Source organism: Rhineura floridana, chromosome 5, assembly GCF_030035675.1.
Source record: "Rhineura floridana isolate rRhiFlo1 chromosome 5, rRhiFlo1.hap2, whole genome shotgun sequence".
NCBI lineage: Eukaryota > Metazoa > Chordata > Lepidosauria > Squamata > Rhineuridae > Rhineura > Rhineura floridana.
In genome coordinates, this window is record NC_084484.1 from 86868621 (window position 1) to 86886106 (window position 17486).

At 38.4% G+C, this 17486-nt stretch overlaps 1 protein-coding gene across 12 annotated transcripts in view; it reads right to left on the reverse strand.

Moving 5' to 3' along the window:
• Positions 1–17486, reverse strand: part of DMD (dystrophin) — a 2032119-nt gene that overhangs the window by 1369826 nt on the left and 644807 nt on the right. For all 12 annotated transcript variants that reach the window (XM_061627388.1, XM_061627390.1, XM_061627384.1 and 9 more), the window contains 2 exons: positions 5491–5679; positions 5015–5196 (listed from right to left, as the gene is read on the reverse strand). In XM_061627388.1, the coding sequence (XP_061483372.1) occupies positions 5015–5196; positions 5491–5679 (371 nt within the window). The remainder of the gene's footprint in view (positions 1–5014; positions 5197–5490; positions 5680–17486) is intronic.

A 17486-nucleotide genomic window follows, 5' to 3' on the forward strand; every position in this document is an offset into this window, starting at 1 on the left:
GGGCTCTGATGCTGCACCTATTGCAGGCATACGGGGGAGCAGTTTCAACCCCTTCGAGAGGTGTTTCATTTTGTGTGTAGCTTTCCCCATCGTGGGCACACACTGCGGGACTTATAGGGTTAATAAAGGAAAGACTCTCGCTGGTGGTGAGTAACTGCGCTGTCTTGGTAAAGGGCTGGGCAAGCAGAAAAAACCAGCAGCAGCTGTAGTCATCCTCCCTACTGCGATTGTGCGTCTGCCCCCCCCACTGCTATAGAGCGGGGAAAATGAAAGCCGCTCACAAAAGGAGCGCGAAAAAACTAGGTGCCAGCTTGGACGCTGAGCCCCAGGGAAGCCGTCTCCAAACTAAAGCTGCCGACGCTGTTGCTAGCACTCTAAGGAGAAACGGCAGCAAACTCGGCTGGAGAGGGAGCCTGAAGAGGCCGACGGCCCCAGGAGCCACGGGGAGGGTCTAGTCGCTCCTTGCCATGGAGAAAGGCTTCGAGGGAAAGACACAAGGAACTGTGTTTTTTTTAAAAAACTTTTTTTAGAAGGAGAGGAATAAAAACACACGGAGGGAAAGAACAACAGTAAAATGACACATGAAACCTAAACAAACAAACAATACAAGCCTGAACCAATGGAGACAGAGAGGATCCAACCACTTTCGTGTGAAGGCAAAAGAGAAAACTGAGCACGGAGCAGCCGCAGACCAGGAAGGGATCTACAATAAAACGTCAGCAGTACTCTTTTGCCTTCAACCACTAGGTGGAGCTAATTACCCACCTGATATCATCTTTCCATGCACAGGAGAACAGGGTTCGAATTCCCACACAGCTATGAAGCTATTTTTTTTAAAAAAAGTATGCCTCTAAAATCTATATTTAAAAACAATAATTTTATAATTTCCTTTCAAAATATCTTATTGTAAAATTTTGTTTTACAAAGAAAAAATAGAGACAATACAAAAATTGTATTAATATCAATATTTTTGTGAGGAAAAAAATTGAAAGCAGAAGCTAGTGGACAAAGAACGAACTTGAATAGATACTGGAACCAGCCAATAGACCCGATCATCCCATCCCCAGTACCTGAGCAATTGTTCAAAAAATTCCTGACTCATTGAAACAGGGTTAATTATAGGCATGATATGGGGATTTGGAAACTGTAGGCCTCTTTGTGTATGTTTTAAGTAAATCTGACAAGAAATGATAAGCTTCTGGCCTCTCTCACAATTCCTTTCATTTAAGGATCAGGAAATCCAAGGCAAGATCCATTATGTTTTGAAACAAGCTTAATCTGTTTCTCTATTCCTTGTTTCTTCCGAACTACACTGCTGTAACCAACTATTCCTAGCAATACAAATGTATATAAATATACAGAGCTTTTCCAGTAACAATATGAAAAGCAGGGAAAGGCTGGAATACTTTTTGAAAGTCTTGCTCTTCATCTTTTTAAAACTAAATATATCTTGCTTTCTTGAGGCTTACACTTCTTGTCCATTATTAGGTAGGGACCACAGCTCAATAAGAGAGCTCATGTTTTGCATGAAAATGGTCCCAGGTTCAAACCCTTGCATCTTCACAGAGGGTACTGATCAGTGTTGATAATACTAAGCTAGACGGAGCAATTATTAGAATCAGAATAAGGCAGCTTCCTATGTTTCGCACCGTTCTTTATATTCACACCCAGGCTATTATCTTATTTTTTTTTCTTTTTCCCACTCAAGTGAAATGGCCCATGGATGTCTGCTTCTGAAATTTATTATATCTATCCAGATTTGAGGATTTACATCATGTCTGAACATGATGTAAAAAGTTCTGGTGAAAGAAACTGGCACTCAGTGTAGCAAAAAAATACACAGCTCCTTAGATTATTTCTCTCATTAATATTAATATGATTTTCTCCCTCGCAATCTCTCATCAAATATAACTGTTAACCCATCACCTCACTTCTGCATGATTTTAGCTTGGAGCATAAGCATTACATCAGAAGATACAATCCCTTTTTGAATCAGAGTTGGAAGTCATCTAGTCCAACCCTATATTCAATGCAGGAAATGCAATGCAGGATGTAAGCACAGTATCCCTGACAGATTGTCTTTTAAACATTCTGGGCTTTAGTCTTCCTAACACCATCCTTAAAGGTTTGGGCTATTCTGTTGTACTAATATTTGTTTATATCTCCCTCCTTCCATTTTCTACACACATTATTTTTAAGTCTCAGCTCAGAGAGCTCTGTATGCAACCATACTGACTTAAGATGTCTCCCATTCTTCTTCTCTTTGTAATAGTTTGTGATTGTGCCTCCAATATTTCACTTTGCATAATCTTCCATCCCTCTTCTTCTTCAGAATTTCTAGACCAGAATTGGCTTGAAATTTGGTTCCCTAAATTGTATGGTACACATCTGACTATGCTCAGTTTTCTACATCCCTTGCTACCATGAATTCCAAGATGGCATGATCAGTTTTCCTCAAGATTCCTGCCACTTTCAGTTCATCAACAAGTTCTCCCCGATGGTCAGGTATAAAACCAGAATAGCAGATTGCCTTGATCCTTTCCCTGTCTTATGAAAGATTAAGTTGTCAACCAGAATAGACAAGGATCTGTTGGACACTGTTCTGCTCCAGATGATGATCCATGTAGAACAAAAGTTCTGGTCCAAAAAGAGTGTTCACAACAATTCGAGTCAAGTGACACAAAGCAGGGTCAAGCAAGGAGAGGCCATATAGAACAGGTCCAAGTTTGGGTGCAGGAAAATAAGCCCAACAGAGGTGAAGGAAGGCATGGCATTCAGGAGGAAGAGATCCTGGAGGAAGTTTTGAATGTTGCTTCAGCAACAGGAAGCTTCAGACTGAGCCTTAAATAGTGTTGCTTTTCTACCTGGGTTATTATCTCCATGCCCAGTGGGAAAGCCTCTTTAGGCTTTAACGGAGCTTTGCTGTGGCAACTGCTCTTCTGGGGTGGGGTTCTCAGAGTTGGAGGATGACAATTTTATCAAGCCTCATCCTGTGCCAGAGCTTCTGGTGCAGTGAGAACTTCTGAGGATAGTTTTGTGATTCCTTCATTCTCTCATTCTTTCTTCAAATTCATGGCCTCTCCTACCAAGGAAAGGGGAGTCTGATGCTGGGATCATGACAGATGTTCCATTCTTAGCAGAGTTAGACTTCAGGCACATATCAGGATACTTCAACTATCTCATTACTATTATGGCTTGCCTCTTTGCAAGTTTTGTAATCTGTTTCAGGAAAGCATCGACCATGTCTTCCAGTTGGCTGAGCAGTATGGAGTAGATAGGTATGGAGTATCACTTCTGTTCTCTTTGCTTCTATCCTTACCAGATGCTTTCAACAGGGCTTCCACTCTCAGATTCATGGATGTCCATGTGAATATACATTTTGTTACACATAATGCTATTCTCAGTCCTGTTATGTTGGGTCTATTCCTTGTGAACATGGTGTACATTTCAAGGGTTATATTCTAATCATGAGGCTCACACCACCAAGTCTCATTGGCACCTATCAGATTGTATTTTCTTTCCTGTATTAGGATTTCAAATTTGTCCTGTTTGTTTTCAATACTTCTGACTACCAGTTATGAAACTATTATTCTTAATAATAATGATATTATTATTTAGATTTATGTCTGGCCTTCCTCCCAGTAGGTGCTCAGGGCAGCAAACAAAAGCACTAAAAGCACTCTAAAACATCATACAAACAAACTTAAATTAAAACAAAACATCTTTAAAAACATCATTTTAAAAAAAGTTTTAAAAACATATTTTCTTAAAAAAAAACAGGTTTTAAAAAGTATTAAAAAGCAATTCCAGCACAGATGCAGACTAGGATAAGGTCTCTACTTAAAAGGCTTGTTGAAAGAGGAAAGTCTTCAGAAAAGATAACAGAGATAGAGCCTGTCTAATATTTAAGGGGAGGAATTCCAAAGGGTAGGTGCCACAATACTAAAGGTCCATTTCCTATGTTGTGCGGAACAGACTTCCTGATAAGATGGTATCTGCAGGAGGCCCTCACCTGCAGAGTGTAGTGATCAGCTGGGTATGTAAGGGGTAAGACGGTCTTTCAGGTATCCTGGTCCCAAGCTGTATAGGGCTTTGTACACCAAAACCAGCACCCTGAACTTAGTTCGCTAGCTAATAGGCAGCCAGTATAATTCATTTAGCAGCGGGGTGACATGTTGGTGATACCCTGCCCCAGTGAGCAGTCTCGCTGTCAGATTTTGCACTAGCTGCAGCTTCCAGACCAACCTCAAAGGCAACCCCCCATAGAGCACATAACAGTAATCCAGCCTGGAGGTTACCAGTGCATGGACAACTGTGATCAGGCTATCCCAGTCCAGAAACAATCAATACTGTTTTATTATGTTGATAGTAATAATGAGAATATGAAAAGCTCCCTTTCTTCCTAGCAAAGTATAATATCAAGATTCCCCTCACTGGATCGTCACCTTGTAGTGGTGAGTGGGCTTGCGTGTTCCAATGAACCCTGTGAGCGATGCTGTCGGGAGTCATGTACTCCCAGCAGGGTCACCCATGGCAGGGTCACCCAATCGTCGTGGTATTCATGCCATTGGATCAAAGCCTTTTTCTGTCAAGAATGTGTGTTGATCATCGTGCGCCTATCTCCCCACATAAAACAAATTCACGCACAGGCGTCTTCCAAGCAAAGACCTTATTTTGGAAGACAATTTTACTCGGCCACGAGTGATCGCCAAAGAATGAATGAATATCAAGATTAAACATTTACTTTCTAGGGAACACATTTTGTCTTGAGAGTGAAGGAAAGCTTCTCTAAATAAGGCTTTGTTAAGTAAAATCTACAAAATGCTAGCTTTCAGATCAGTGGCTTTTGTCCATCTGTTCCGTTCTGCTTCCATTCTCTTACAATTAATTCTGATGTTCACAAAATTGCATAAAAGGAAGAAAAATACAACACAGAATCTGCACCAGGTACCACACACGACAACAATATTTGTCCCAAGTATGAAATTGCTCACCCAGATGTATATTTACTCACTTGCTCTGTTTTTCCATACTTGTGACCCTGAGATTTTCCCATCGTGAATTAAGAAGATTCATTTGTTCTTGTATTTCATTTTCTTCATCTTCTGAAAGCTTACCAAATGACAGAAGTTGGCTGCCTACTTGCAAAACATCACCAACACGTCCCTGGTGAGCTGTTAATTCCATCATAAAACCCTTCAAAACAATTTTAACAAAGATTACCACCAGAGAATGAAGGATGCCTTTAAATTTTACTCAAACTTCTAAACTTTAGTCACTAAAATATTTTGAGATTATGTTTAGCCTTTTTAAATTCAAACATTTATATGTTGCTACAACACAATCTTTTGAGCAAAAACAAAAGAAAGACCGAAATATCAGTTAAACTTCAAACTTTTGGCCTTAATGCACTACACAGATAGAAGATCAACAGTTAGCAGACGATAAAGTATCTGTGTTGGTTATTCAGTCTGAGTTGTTCACACCTACCTCATGGGTGTGAAACTGCTCTTTGACTTCTTCTACATCAGTGGATATATCTCCTTGTGCTTGCAATGAATCTTCAGCAGAGAGAAGCCATGAGAGTACTTCTTCTAATGCAGTTTGATAGCTTTCCAGATCTACTTCTGTATCCATAGGTGAAGTGGCAAATAACCTCTGTTCATGGGTTTCCAAATGCTGCCAAAATAAAAACAGGATTTTTAGGCAGCATTCAATTAATCTGGACTCAAATAGTTCTTCTAACTTAATAAATGGAATGTAATCTTTGTAATTCTATGTTATAGTTTTGCTTTGGCATCAAAATCTGTATGAATGAGTAGATCTAATGTAGCACAAAGACCATTCTTTGAAAAATAACTAAACAAAAGTGCTGGGAAAAACACAGATAAATATAAAATGAACTGTCAGTCATTCTTCATGCACAACCCCTGTTATATATATATATATATATATATATATATATATATATATATATATATATATATATATATATATATATATATATATATATATATATATATATATATATATATATATATATATATATATATCTTTTTTCCCATGAATAATGTAGAGCTCATCTCCTTAATTTCTTGTCCTTGCTATCTTGTCCAAGCAATTACATTTTATCTGCATGCAAACAAAGCTACCCAAAGGCAATATGAAAGATTTTAAATTAATGTGTATATACATGCAATAGCAGGCTAAAACAATTCCTTCATGCTTATTTAGATTATAATCTAAATTGTGTGTATGTGTATTGCCTTCAAGTCGATTCCGACTTATGGCGACCCTATGAATAGGGTTTTCATGGTAAGTGGTATTCAGAGGGGGTTTACCATTGCCTTCCTCTGAGGCTGAGAGGCAGTGACTGGCCCAAGGTCACCCAGTGAGCTTCATGGCTGTGTGGGGAATCGAACCCTGGTCTCCCACGTCGTAGTCCAGCACCTTAACCACTACACCACACTGGCTCATATCATCTAAATTACAATTCTCAATTCTAATTCTAAATTCTAGAGCTCCAGAAAACTGTCACTGTAGCAAGCGGGTTGTGAGATGCAAGCAATGGCAAAGCCATGCTCTTCTCTTAAGTCCAAGACCACCCTTTCAAACCACTCTTTTTTTAATGAAATGTGCCAGTTTTTGATCATAAGGAATACACAAAGACGTCTGAGAGAAGTAAGACTAGCAAAACCTCTCATGTAGCTTCTGTACAACTCTTGGTGGCACAGATACATTTTAGCCTCATGTGGGAGATGGGGAGTTTATTCATTTCTTTGTGTCACATACCAGTCTTCTATACAAGTCAATGGAACAAACTTGATCAGACAACAAACACAAGAGAAAGATGAGGTAGGTAGGTAGGTAGGTAGGTAGATCTTGAATGAGGCAGAAAGTGTTACTTATGTAGTTTTGTAATTTGTTTTGGTGGTAAATGGCTCTAAAGCAAATTCCTAACATTGTCTGGCACAGGTCATGGGTTATATCCCTCTAAGTTCTAGATCCAGTCATACCCATTACTTTCAGTGTGTCTACTCTGAGTAGAACTATCTTTCAATACATGCAATCCTGTATCTGCATCAAGATCACATGTACACCCAAACCAAGGTGAGATGCACAACTTCTCCCTTTGCCATCTCTTTGCTAATCACAACTGTGTTATAAAATAGTCCATCTTTGTTTGTACAGTTTATGAAATAGAATGAAAAATCTCTGTTAAACAGGGGAAAAAAAGATTGTGCTCTCACTGATGGTTACTATATATCAGATAAAAGAAGATTTTTAAGTGCAATCTCTGTTACGCTAATCAGTTCAGGGTAATCTAAAATATCTCCAAGATTACATACATCCCACTCTAATGTTCATATCACACACAAGCAAACCAAAAATTGTAGAAGGATAGAAGAGGAGGATTAGCTGAAGCTTCCTCTCTTGCTCTTTATAAACAGAGCTACAGAATAGTAGGCAAACACAATCTTGATCCAGGAGAGTAGATAAAGTAAATGGAAGATTCATGCAACCTGATTTGACTAGGAAGGGGCAAAGTAGGAGGGTATGAAACACAAGTATGCAAAACACACACACACAACCAACAGTAGAGCATTGTTGTCTTATCTTTGGAGAACTGGGAAAAGGTTATACGTTTTTAACAGGTTGCATTGTTTAGGTGCCTAGTGAAGAGTTTTATTCAAGAAGGCTTTTCTTGATGGGTGATCCAGTCACTTATAGAATATTGATTGTATATCTACATATATAGTTTTATTGTTTTCTAGAATGTGTAAGATATGGTTTTTTAGTTTTGTAGAAATAATCTTACTGCTTTTAGAAATTGGGTATTGTGTTTTATCCTATTTTTATAATGTACACTGCTTTGATGGCCTCTGGGCATGAAGCATTTTATAAACCTGTTAAATAACAGCAGTGTGTGTGTAGATTTGGACATTCAGGGAAGAATATTAAAAGATACTGGAGGGGTACTTAGAATCCGAGTGAACAGGATCAGTGAGAACTGGAGAAGTGAGCTACTGTTAGTTTTATATTTCCTATTTTTGTTTAAAAACAATACCACCCATGAGTCTGCCTTTTTATCAAAATAAACATTATCAAAATTAAACTAATTCCATAGATTTAAACTATCTTGCAATTTGATTTACATCCAAATTATTTCATTATTCAGTGAAAATATTAACCATCCTGCAAAAAAAAAAATTAATTTCAACATTTCTATGTGAAGAAAGAGGAACTAAAAAAAGAAGATTCCTTACATTATTGTACAGCCAGGAAGACACAAGATTTTAAAACTTTAATTCAAAGTAAATATGACTCTAGACTATCTGTGACCTTCAGAAGCTTAGAAAAGTCAGACAAGCTTGGCAGCTGTTTAAACTGATTCAGAGAGCCTAAATATAAAAAAGTATAGATTTACCTGTACTGAATGCTTATCTGTTATTGTATTAAATTCAACATTTCTAACCTTCCTGACCCTCCAAACCCCTAGCACAGTAAACTTCCACAATGGTTTTGTACACTAATATCGATGTCTGAAGCATATAAAAAGGAGCCCAAGAGCAAAGCCACCAGCAATACTACTCTTTAAGTAAACCATGTTCCACTGCTGGTCCACAATAAAGCATAGGATAGACAGCTTGTCCATGGCTACTGAACAAAACATGGCTGAGAAAGTATTCAAAGCCAGGTGTTCCGAGGCTGGATTTAATATGCAATTTCCAAGAACAGAGAGAGAATAATCTAAAACATAATTCAGGTCCAAAGTTTATCAGCAGGTAAAGAAGGCAAATATAGCATAAGATGTAACATTGCCAGAGTGAATCCCAGGGTTAATAAACCTGTAATATTGCAATTCAGTCTTGACCAAACTGACTTAGATAATCAATGGCATCTGCATCAATTACAGCTTTATTTTCTAATGACAAAGGTGTATACTAATCCATCTAATGTTTATAATTTGCTGTTTGAATTCCCAATAACATAAGAGAGGCATGGCATTAAACAAAATTGAATGTATCCAAATGCATAACCCAAGAATTATTTGCCTAGAGAACAGGATTAGATTTACATAGGATGGAGGATTATCCTCCAATTTATTTTAAGACTATTTCAAGCAACATTTATCAATGCTTATGTTATCTTTGAAGTAAAGAAATGCAGCAGTTCTAATAAGAACCTCCTGCTTCTAAACAAATCTCATATTAAGTTTGATTAACTGAAAGCAATTGTAGGATCCACTGTTAAAGCAAGACTGAAAGTCTGGCAGTGAAATAAAACCAACTTAAATAAATATAAAATGAGCTCGGGGATGATGCTATCAACATTAAGAAACATAAAGACTTCCGGGAAGGGTGACTTCGCTTGTGCCTGCTTTTGGGACGGGCTCCCGCCTCAAAAGAAGCTTATTCAGATATAAATCAGTCAGAACATTTTTTTTTTGACTGACGAAATTTCTCCCGGGCAGGGAGAAACGTAGAGATCAACCTCAAAAGCCTGTTTTTGTTGGGAGGACTGGATTTCATTAATTTATGAGATAAGGTCCAGCCAACAATGCCGGACGGACTTCCTAACAAGCTCTATCTGTTTAAGCGATACGTTTATCTTTTCTTTAAAGAGAGAACGGACTAACAGGCAAGCACCCTTCTTTCTATTATTTTTTTTACTTGGTTTAAATTGTTGCAGCAAAAGGAGATTTGTCAGATTGATCGGCTTTGGACAACTTCTGGGTGAGCTATAACTCTTCTCTGTTATTCACGAAATTAACAGCTTATCTCTGTTTCTGTCGCAAAAAGCTGTCCTGGAAGTGCATTCTAAAGATATAAACAGAAGAGGGATTTCTATTCCTGATTTCTATTCCGAGGAATATTATATTGTCTGGTACTATTCTCTTTTTGGTCTATTTTATTTTGACGAATCTGCTTCTTCACGACGCCACTAACTGTTTTGATGCTGGGAACTAAATTTGTTTTGCATTCTTGAACATAGAGAGATAAGGCAGGCTGCTCTGTTTATACTGTGATGTCATCAAGCCTGGAATATTAACCCAATTGTTGCTGAAATAAGAAGTGGTTCTTTATTTTTGTTTTGCTTTGTTTTCGTGGTTTTAAAAATGGCAATCAAGAAAGTGGCTGAGAATCTGGAAGTAACTATGTTTCAGAAAATAATGGATGAGATTGAGATAACGAAACAAACCCTGCGACAGGGTAGTAAGGAGCTGAAAATTGAACTGAGCAAAATGACGCAGGAGCTTAAAGAAATAGGGGATCCTGTGAGAGAGGAGAATGAGATCAGAGATGAGAAAAGAAAAAATAAAGGGAAGATACAAGCCCTGGAGATTGGAACAAATGTGGAATTGGAAAAAGATCTGGAGTTTATGGATTTTAGAAATAAAATCTACTGTTTGGAATTTAACGTTATCTCTGAAGAAATTAATGAAGATATTAGAGATAAAGTTATCAATGGCTTGGATAATCTTTTGGACTGGAATGATGTGATGGAGTTTGATATAGAGAAAATCTATGGAATTAACTGCAGCCATGTGACAATGGAAAAACTCTCAAGAGATGAGCCAGTGCATTTTGTAAAAAAGAAGAACAGAGATATGACTTTACAACAGTATTTCAGCAACTTATTCAGAATGGATGGCAAGAAAATATTTGGGATAGAGGCAATTCCCATCAGACTCTTATTATATGACTATGGCTACGACAGCAAGATTATTATGGAATACTGATAATGGAAGATTGGACACTGAAATTACTGGACTTAACAGGACTATTGGAGATGGAAGATGGAACTAATAGGGATAATGGAATAATGGCTATTGAAATTATTGAACCTAACAGATTTTGATGAGATGGATTAATCGAAATGTTTATTTGGACTATGGTTATGACACATCACATTACGTGACGTCATGATGGTTATGACAATAAGATTATTATAATTATTAAAGAGATGGATTAATCGACATGTTTATTTGGAGAAAAATTGATAGATATATTTCTTAAAGAATTGAAACCTCTCTGACTTTTTGTGGAAAGAATAAAGTAATGTTTATGAGATTTGATGATTAATTAAGATAACTACTGGAGGAAAGTGATTTTATAATATGATTTAAGAGACAGGATTGTTATATATTGTAGACCCATAACTGATTTGATCTGTGACAAATGGGAAGTCAATATTTTATTTTTTTTGTTTAATTATTTTTGTTTTGTTTTGTTTTTTGTCTTTGAATGTTTTATGATTTTGCTTTGTATGTTTTATGAAAATTTGAATAAAAATTATTGTAAAAAAAAAACCATTAAGAAACATAAATAGAACCTTTTCAAATGTATGTTTTTGAAAAACATTCTGAAATGTTCCTCCTACTGGGAGGAAGGGTGGAGGAAGTCAGGTACCATACCTAGCTCCAAAATCTATGTCTTCCATATTCGGTTTGCGCCCATAAGATCCATACATATTCTGTTCGTGCTCAGATTTATTTTTTAAAACCCGAATTTTCAAACATCATGTGGGCTTTTTTTTCTATTTTGCTTTTGCATTTTGTCATGCTTTTAAGGTGTCTTGTCCTTAAAGGTTCTTTGCTTTTTACACATTTTTCTGTTCTGGCATACCCCTGGAAGAGTGTGAAAACGTATATCCTTTTTTTAAAAATTGATGAGCATGCATGGGTTTGTATTTATGTAGAAAAAAGATCCAGAACTCAAGTAGAGAATTGAAGATATAGGGTCAAACAGATGAGGAAGGGTCTGTGAGAATAATTTTAGGAGGAGGACTGAGAGTCTGCCCAGAAATCAGAGGAGCAGATATTTTCCATCCTACTTTGACAATTGGCTGCAGAAAATTGTTACCTGCAAAGAAAGGAAAGGAGGACCTAGAAAGAAATGTGTTTGCAGACCGAAAGTTAATTGACCCTTTGTTAAAAGACATCAAAACATAAACAGGAAATGGATGTGCAAAACAGAAAAGTTAACAGTACCCCCCAACATGTAAGCTAAATAAATACCATTCCTAAGTCTTGAAAATCCACAAGTCATCTTATATAAAAATGTACATCTGTATTAAAATGCAAAAATGTGTATATGATTGTATATGATTCATTTTTTGATTGAGCACAAAATACTGAAACAAAAAGGTTTTTTACTCAAAAACCCTTCCATGGGATGTTACACAGAGCACAGTGCATAGTACTTTAAAAGGTTATTAACATAATATAAAACTCTGTAGTTAAGGAAAGAGTTGCATTCCATGTTTTCAAGGAAAAGTCAAATTTTCGATTGTTGGCATAATACAACAAAATAGCTTTTAAAAAGTGATACTGTGTTTGACTAAATAATTGCTTTTACTCTTTATCACAAAATATAGATAAAAAACAAATTGTTTTAATGTATTTTAAGGTCTTTTTATGATGTTTTAAAGTGTTTCTGTTTGCCGTCCTGGGCTCCTGCTGGGAGGAAGGGCAGGATATAAAGCAAATAATAAAAAAACAAAAAAATAAAATTGGAAAACAATGAGCAATGCAATACAGTTACAGAAGACTAATAATTGGGATAGCAATAATAATCAGTTTATAGCAGGGAAAGGGAAATACAGATTTAAGTACAAGAAAGTCCGAAATGGCAGAGAACATCATATGGGCGCTGGTGAATTAATGGACAAACAAGGGGCTTAAATTGCAAATCAAAAGGAGGAATGGATGGGCCCTACCTCAACATACCATCTGTAGTTAGGCAGATATGCTCCATCTTTCGGCTACAAGAGTCCCCAAAGCAGCCTTCAACATAAATTAAGAATATATAATAGAATCACAATGAAATACAAACTGAAAACCAGAGCCACACACTAACCCATTAACCATTTGTAGCACCAGGGTGCAAAGTTAAACATCCCCAAAGCCTGGGAAAATAGGAACATCTCAACCACTTGCCCAAAGTCTAAAAGAAAGGGAGCCAACTGAGATTCCTGAGAAAGGATATTCCACAGGAAGAGCACCACTACTGAAAATGCCTCTCCTATATTCCAACCAACTGTGACTCTGAAGGCAAATGGCCATGGAGCAAGGATGCTGGGTGTGAAGTGGTTCTGTTAGTATATGTAGTTCTAGGCCACACCCATTATCAGAAGAACTATCTGCCAACTTTAAACTTATTATGTAGAGAAGTTAATTTATTTTTACACTCAGGCCCATTCTGAGGGCCATATTACTTCAGCCATCACTTATGAATCGATTCTACTCTATAACAGAAGAAACTAGATGAGCATATGCATATTTAAATTATATTTACATGTGTGCAAGAACAATGCAACTGTATATCACTAAGGTTGCAATCCTATATATACATACTTACCTGAGAGTAAGCCCCACTGAACTCAGTGGGGCTTCCTTTTGAGTAGGCATGTATAGGATTGCTCTGTAAACCTGTACCCTCTGAAAATCTAGAAATTCTGCCTTGTTTAGTTAAGTATATATCTGTCTATCCTCCAGGACACTGTTCTTCACTCTTGGCTCTTCTAAAAGGTGTCTATGGTCTCTTCATAGAAAAGCCTGATCCTTGCTTGTAGGTGGCAGCCAATGTTCTTTCTGTCGCAGAGTGGCGAAATTGAGAATGGGGAGACTGAGTGAGCCTTTATGTGTTTGAATCTTTGCTAAAGATTACACCTTCCCTGCAAATTAGTCAGACAGAGTCTTTAAGCTTTAAAATAAGAAATAACTACTTTATTCTGGAAGTACATACTTGATAGGAAAGAGTTCTACATCTAGCTAACTAGCTAAGTTGGAGATGCAAATGCTAAGCTTAGTGTTTGCCCTCATGCTTGGAGGAGAGGGAGAGACAAAGAGAATATGTCTGCTCTCCTTCTCAAGAGAAAGAAGAAGAAAGGAGGAAGGAGATGTGGTCAACATCCTATGCATATCAGTCTAGCAGGAAGGGAGAGACAGCAGGAGACCAAAGGATAGGTATTAGCATAGCCAGAAGTCAGAAGTCATAGCAATCAGGAGGCCTCCTCTCTAGCTACCCTTTTTAACTCCATGCAGCCTCAACCCACAAGCTGGAGTTGAACCACATATTCCAACACTTTCTTCAAAGTCTTATATTTGCATCACTGGTTTGTAACACCACATTAGACTAAAGGCATTTTGAATGAGAAACACACTGTGCAGTAAAGGAAATCACATATGCAGCACACACATAGCTGAAATGGCTAAAATGGGCACATGCTAAGATCCACATCCCAGCTGAGGACCCAATGCCAACTCTTGATGTCTCCTGATGTTGTTCCTCCTCCTTGCTATCTCTGCATCTTCACTGGACACCCCCCCGCACCGGAATGGATCCTTCCCTGCAAGTGGTTTACAGCTATGTTAAAAATACAACGCAAGACAACTAACAGGATATACAAGATTTTTTAAAATTCCTGATCTGCATTATTAGATGTGAGAATACATTTTTTGTAATATTCATGTGCATTTTTAGATATATTTTATAACAGTCATACTTTTTTGTTTTGTATATGATTCACTTTGTTTTTATTTTATGTACATTGTTTAGAGATTTATTGCTCAATTATGTTACTTAAAATGTGGATTATTGTTGTTATTATTAGCAACTGTACTGAATGTAGAATTTATATTGATTTTTGTTGAAATGTAAACCACTTTGAGATTTATATATAAAGTGGTATACAAATTAAATACATACATACATACATACATCTCCCATTATCCTTGGCCATTGGTTAAGCTGGCTGGGTTGATGTGAGTCGTAGTTTAACAACATATGGGGATCCAAGTTGAAGAACACTACTCAAAGAAGTGGCATAATGTGCTCGTATAAATTAATGACAAGCACACATTTATGCACACACATGCACCAAACAGCAACCACGTTCTATTACTATTATACTGGTTGCATATGTACGACAGCATAGATGTGAAAGGCTGTATTTTGCATCACCAGCTTTCCTGATCAATTCAACAAACAACTTCCAAATCACTTTCTAAAACACTAATCTGCTATAAATGTAATCCTTAACAGCAAAGCCACCCTGAGCCAGCCGAATGCCAGTGATTTTAGTGATCTGACCTACTCCAGTGAAAATCCCTAATTAAAATTCCCCCACCTGATCAGTATTATTCCAGGATAAACTTTCCATTACTTATGTTACAATAAAGGTAATATATAATGTGCTACCATTATCCGTATTTAAACAATGGAGTTCTCAAACAGAACAAACAAATGCTTGACTGTTCTCTAGAAACTGTTCTATTAAGTTAAAAGCAGAGCTTGGAAAAGTTACTTTTTTGAACTACAACTCCCATCAGCCCAATCCAGTGGCCGTGCTGGCTGGGGCTGATGGGAGTAGTAGTTCAAAAAAGTAACTTTTCCAAGCTCTGGTTAAAAGCTATAATAAATATTTAATTGTAATTTTAGAATGTTAAGTCTTGCTGAAAACATATCTGCTAGCTTTAATATATTGGACTAATATAGTGTCATTATTCAGTAATATATATGCAAACATTAGCATAGTTTTAATTATATTATTGTAAGTTGTAACTGTATCTTGTGGTTAGCAGAATCAATTCTGCAATCCAAATCCTGGCCAGGAAGAAGCAGTGGGACAAATGTTTCCATAGCTCTGCCGTTCATGCTGGCTGAGGCAAAAGTTGTGACAGACAAATGGCTGTGCCTAGAACTGGGGCAATAACCAGGCCTGGACTGGGCCCAGTGCTAACAAGTGACAGCAGTAAGGCTGGCTTGGAATCCAGAGGATCATGGGCTGGATCAGCCATGCCACCAGAGCTCTCCGTTTTGTGGTTTTCAACAGGTTGCTACTGGTGGGGGACCACCAGCAACACTTTGTAGGCAGAGGGTGGGAGGGCTGGGTGGAGAAACACCTCTGCCCTATCCACCCCCTCACACCCCTGGTGCAAAGGAGGGGGTATCCTGTTCTCACTAGGCTTCTGAGGAAGCAAGAGGTTTACCAGTAACACCATCAATTTGGGCAACAACCAAAGCAGCATCCAGGGCCAATCCAAAGTCAGGGTCCAAACAAGCAGAGTCCACATCAAAGAGTCAGGCAAGAGGCAAGGTCAAAGTAGTCCAAGGTCAGGTTCCAGTCAGTCCATGTGCAAAGCAGGGCAAGGGCAAGTTCAGAGGCTGGTCCGAGGTCAGGGTTGGAGTCAGTAGGAAATCAGCTACAGGTCAAGAACAATCATAGGAACATAGGAAGCTGCCTTCTACTGAGTCAAACCATTGATCCATCTAGCTCAGTACTGTCTATCCTGACAGACAGCAGCTCTCCAGGATTTCAGGCAGGAGTCTCTCCCAGCCCTACCTGGAGATGCCAGGGATTGAACCTAGGACCTTCTGTATGTAAAGCAGATGCTCTCTTCCAGCCTAGCACTGCAGTTTTTGAGCTGGAGCTGCTGGAACCACACCCCCAGCTCGGCTGACTCCTATCAAGTCAGACTATCCTTCAGCCAGACCTTTACTCCCAAGAAGATATTGCCTGTAGTCCAACTGGTGTTTGAGGTGACACCTGTCTTGGGCTTGGGACTCATTCAGTCTCAGTGTCAGAGGCCGAACTCCCCCTGGATGCAGACAGCCTTTGCTCAGCCTCATCACAGGACCATGGCTCCTCACCTCCAGATGGAGACTGACCCAGGACTGGATCTAAGGACAGAGCCTCTTGTTCCTCTTCTAATGAGGACTCCACTGATGAGGGCTTCCCTAGCTGAGACCTAAGCCATGTGTGTGTGTGTTTTTTCAATTTTCTCCAAAGAAATGCTTAATACTATACTTATCAAGGACTGGTTTAAATTTTATGTCCATCTGAGCACTGTGGAAGCTATAAAACCATCTTTGCTATTAGAGCTGATGCTATGAAGCTTTAAATCTGTATCTCAATGGAGCAAGATGCGTATATTATGGCCAAACGCGTTTCGACTTGTGTGTCTTTTTCAATGGCCTTTCAAGCACATATTAACAGATTTTCACTTGGATGAAAAGTAATAGGTGCAGGATAGATGCATTTCCATTAGTTCATTTTTTATCCAGTTCCTCTGGACAGTTTTTATCAGCAGCATTCATATAGAAAACCCCTCAAAAAAACCCCTGTGGAAGCACCACCTGGCCCGTCTGACACTCTTCAACTGGACGCGCCACCGCCGCCACCAGAGATTCAACCTTGCACATCAGACATTTCCCAGCCAAGTGCTGCCCAGCTTCCCACACCCAAGCTGACAGCTAACAGCCCCCCTCTGTCGGAGGGGGAAGCTGAGATCAAACCAGCTTCTCCCCACGCTCAGAGGCACTTGAGGCAGGAAGTTCAGCAGACTGAGTTGAGGCGGAGTCTTCATTTGCGCACGTGATCCAAGCCTACTTAACTCAGGAGGGGGGACCCAGTTGCTGAGTCAATGTCTTAGAGTCGTGAAGTCATGCTTAGTTAGAGCTAGAGCTGAGCTGAGTTCC